The sequence below is a fragment of the Kryptolebias marmoratus genome, linkage group LG10 (assembly GCF_001649575.2).
Source record: "Kryptolebias marmoratus isolate JLee-2015 linkage group LG10, ASM164957v2, whole genome shotgun sequence".
Taxonomy (NCBI): domain Eukaryota; kingdom Metazoa; phylum Chordata; class Actinopteri; order Cyprinodontiformes; family Rivulidae; genus Kryptolebias; species Kryptolebias marmoratus.
In genome coordinates this window covers 17,193,090-17,195,463 of record NC_051439.1, presented here as the reverse complement: position 1 = coordinate 17,195,463, position 2,374 = coordinate 17,193,090, and the positions used below count along the sequence as shown (strand labels likewise).

At 44.6% G+C, this 2,374-nt stretch overlaps 1 protein-coding gene across 1 annotated transcript; it reads right to left on the bottom strand.

Annotated features, from left to right (window-relative positions):
* Window positions 1-651: 651 nt before the first annotated feature.
* olig4 (oligodendrocyte transcription factor 4) lies at window positions 652-1,805 on the bottom strand. Its single transcript, XM_017431724.3, has one exon. It carries the CDS (start codon window positions 1,656-1,658, stop codon window positions 885-887), a length of 774 nt encoding a protein of 257 aa, XP_017287213.1. The 5' UTR covers window positions 1,659-1,805; the 3' UTR covers window positions 652-884.
* Between the last annotated feature and the right edge of the window lie 569 nt (window positions 1,806-2,374).

Sequence of the window (2,374 nt, the reverse complement as noted above, 5' to 3'; positions counted from 1 at the left end):
AGATTAAATTGCAGGTTTTTTGGGTGAACAGGCTATGTCCTCTGCTTTAATTTTGTCCTTTGTGTGCCTATATCCATAATCATATGAGACAGTGACAAATGGCTGGCCTACAGCTGAGGACATCGTTGTGTCCCTCGCCTACGTCTGACAAAAGTGACGCGCCGTCCTGGCGCCTGTGTCGTCCTTTCATCTCCTACACCCTGTTGAGGTGAAGATTGATGGTCCCCTGGCTCAAGAACACCACATACAGCTTCTGTGCTGCTGTATTGTCTTCCCCTCCTGTCCCTATTTAACTCTTTAGAGGTTAAGCTGTCCAAAACTGGTTTGCAACAAATGACACTCTGTCCTAAGTATTATTTTTGGCCTGTCAGAGTACTGTCAAAAGCCCTTCTGTTCCTAAAAGATGTTGTTTTTTTGGTCTTCAAAGCATTTATACTCATACATCCATTATTTGTACTGAGAAACGTTTGCCAAATGGAAAAAAAAAATCACATGGTACCTTAATTTAAAAAAACACTGTTATGTATGGTAAACTGCAGTCAGGAAAAATAAATGATGAAGAAAGGAAACACAAGTTATTTTTTAAATGTATTTTAATTTAGGAAAATAGAAATCCTCCACAATATCAAACATATGTTCTCACAATGAGTCATCAACAAACGCATCAGCATCACATTGCTGCTCCAATAAAATATCCGGTGCATTTAGAATATTAGAGTTTCATAAAAGCAGAAGAAACAAATCAGTGACAAATAGCAGCTGTTTATATGTACAAAATGTACAAGTCTGGCACCAGGCTGCATGTAATTAGTCCTTTCACCTGTTAGGTGTTTGGTTCTGTGCACTGATCCAAACAGAAACAGTCAATTATAAGAGAGTTCTACTCATTTGTTCATAGACAAGCTGTGTAATGTGGAGGTAGCAGTGGGCAGAGGTTGGCAGAGTGTACATGGGCAGGGCATGCCAGGGAAGTGCCTGTAGGAGCTGCTCAGATGGAGCGGGTCCTTCAGAAGGCCCTGGACTGGAGCATGAAATCCCAGGAAGGTGGCTGACGGAGGGGAGTGTGGAGCTGAAGAGGGAGAAGAGGAGTGATGCTGCAGAGCTGTAGGTGCGCTGCCCACTAGAGAGTGAAGAGATTGGGCCAGAGGATGTAGAGGGAGGTGGGCAGATGTGGCTGCAGGGGTGATAGCGTGATGAGCAGTGGAGCGGCTCTGTGCGGCAGCGCTGCCACTATAAACATCCCCAACCAGCTTCTTCATCTCCTCCAAGGAGCTGGACAGCATGAGGATATAATTACGAGCTAGCAGCAAGGTGGAAATTTTTGAAAGTTTGCGAACAGAAGGTCCATGAGCATATGGCATAACCTCCCTCAGGCCGTCCATGGCTTGGTTCAGGTCATGCATCCTCTTCCTCTCCCGACTGTTGACTTTGAGCCTCAGGTCCTGCATCTCTTCTTTGCTGAGCTCAGACCTGCTTTTGGCCTTTCCACCTCCATCACTGCAGTGCTCCATTCTGCCTTGGCTGGCCTCGCTGCTCTGCCTGTTCTCCTGGCAGTATTTCTGGAACATCTTGTTGGAGAAAAAACTCCCAGCAGAGTCATCCACCACCAGGTCTGGGGAAGAAGAGCGGCTGCAGGTGGAACTGGCGTCCGAATCCATTTTAACAGAAAATTCAACCAAAAATTAAACTCTCAAACCCAGAAAGCTCAAACTTAAATGCAGCAAATGCTTTAAAATCTTTTTTCCAAAGAGTTACAGAGAATCTGTGCTGCTTAGTTTGATGACCAGTCTGTCCACAGGAGTGAGAGTGTTTCAAAACTGTCACCACATGGGCCTGCTGGTGCGTTTTTATACTCCAGACACAACAAAGGAACAATAAACTGCATAATGAGACACTTAGGGCCACAACCAATTGCAGAAGGGACACACTTTCACCCCCCCTCTAACACCCCCTTCTTGCAGCCCCCACTTCACCTTCCCTCGCCCGCTTTAACTCCCCTTAAGCTGATGAATCCCCAACACATTAATGTTCACATGTTGTGTTGAGCTGTAAGGATCATGGAAACATCAGTCAGTTTATGGTTTATAATAAAAATTGATCAAATCCATATTTTAGTAGTTGTTTTTTTGACCTTTAAGTGAAGTGAAAGTGAGAGTGTTAACCCCTGAGTTCAACAGGCCACAGTTTTTATTGCCTTCTTCCGTGACACCAGATAGATGATGCCTCCAAGGCCTTATTTACATATGGTATCCATGAGACACTTTGGAGAAAGGTATGAGGCACCATATGAGGGGCTTGAATGTATAAAGAGCAGCGTTAATGGCAGACTAGGTACAATTCAACCAAGAGCTTAAAACAAAGGAGGTCAAGTAAA

Excerpts from the sequence above, each read along its gene's own strand:
- olig4 (XM_017431724.3), bottom strand. The coding sequence starts at position 1,658 with ATGGATTCGGACGCCAGTTCCACCTGCAGCCGCTCTTCTTCCCCAGAC.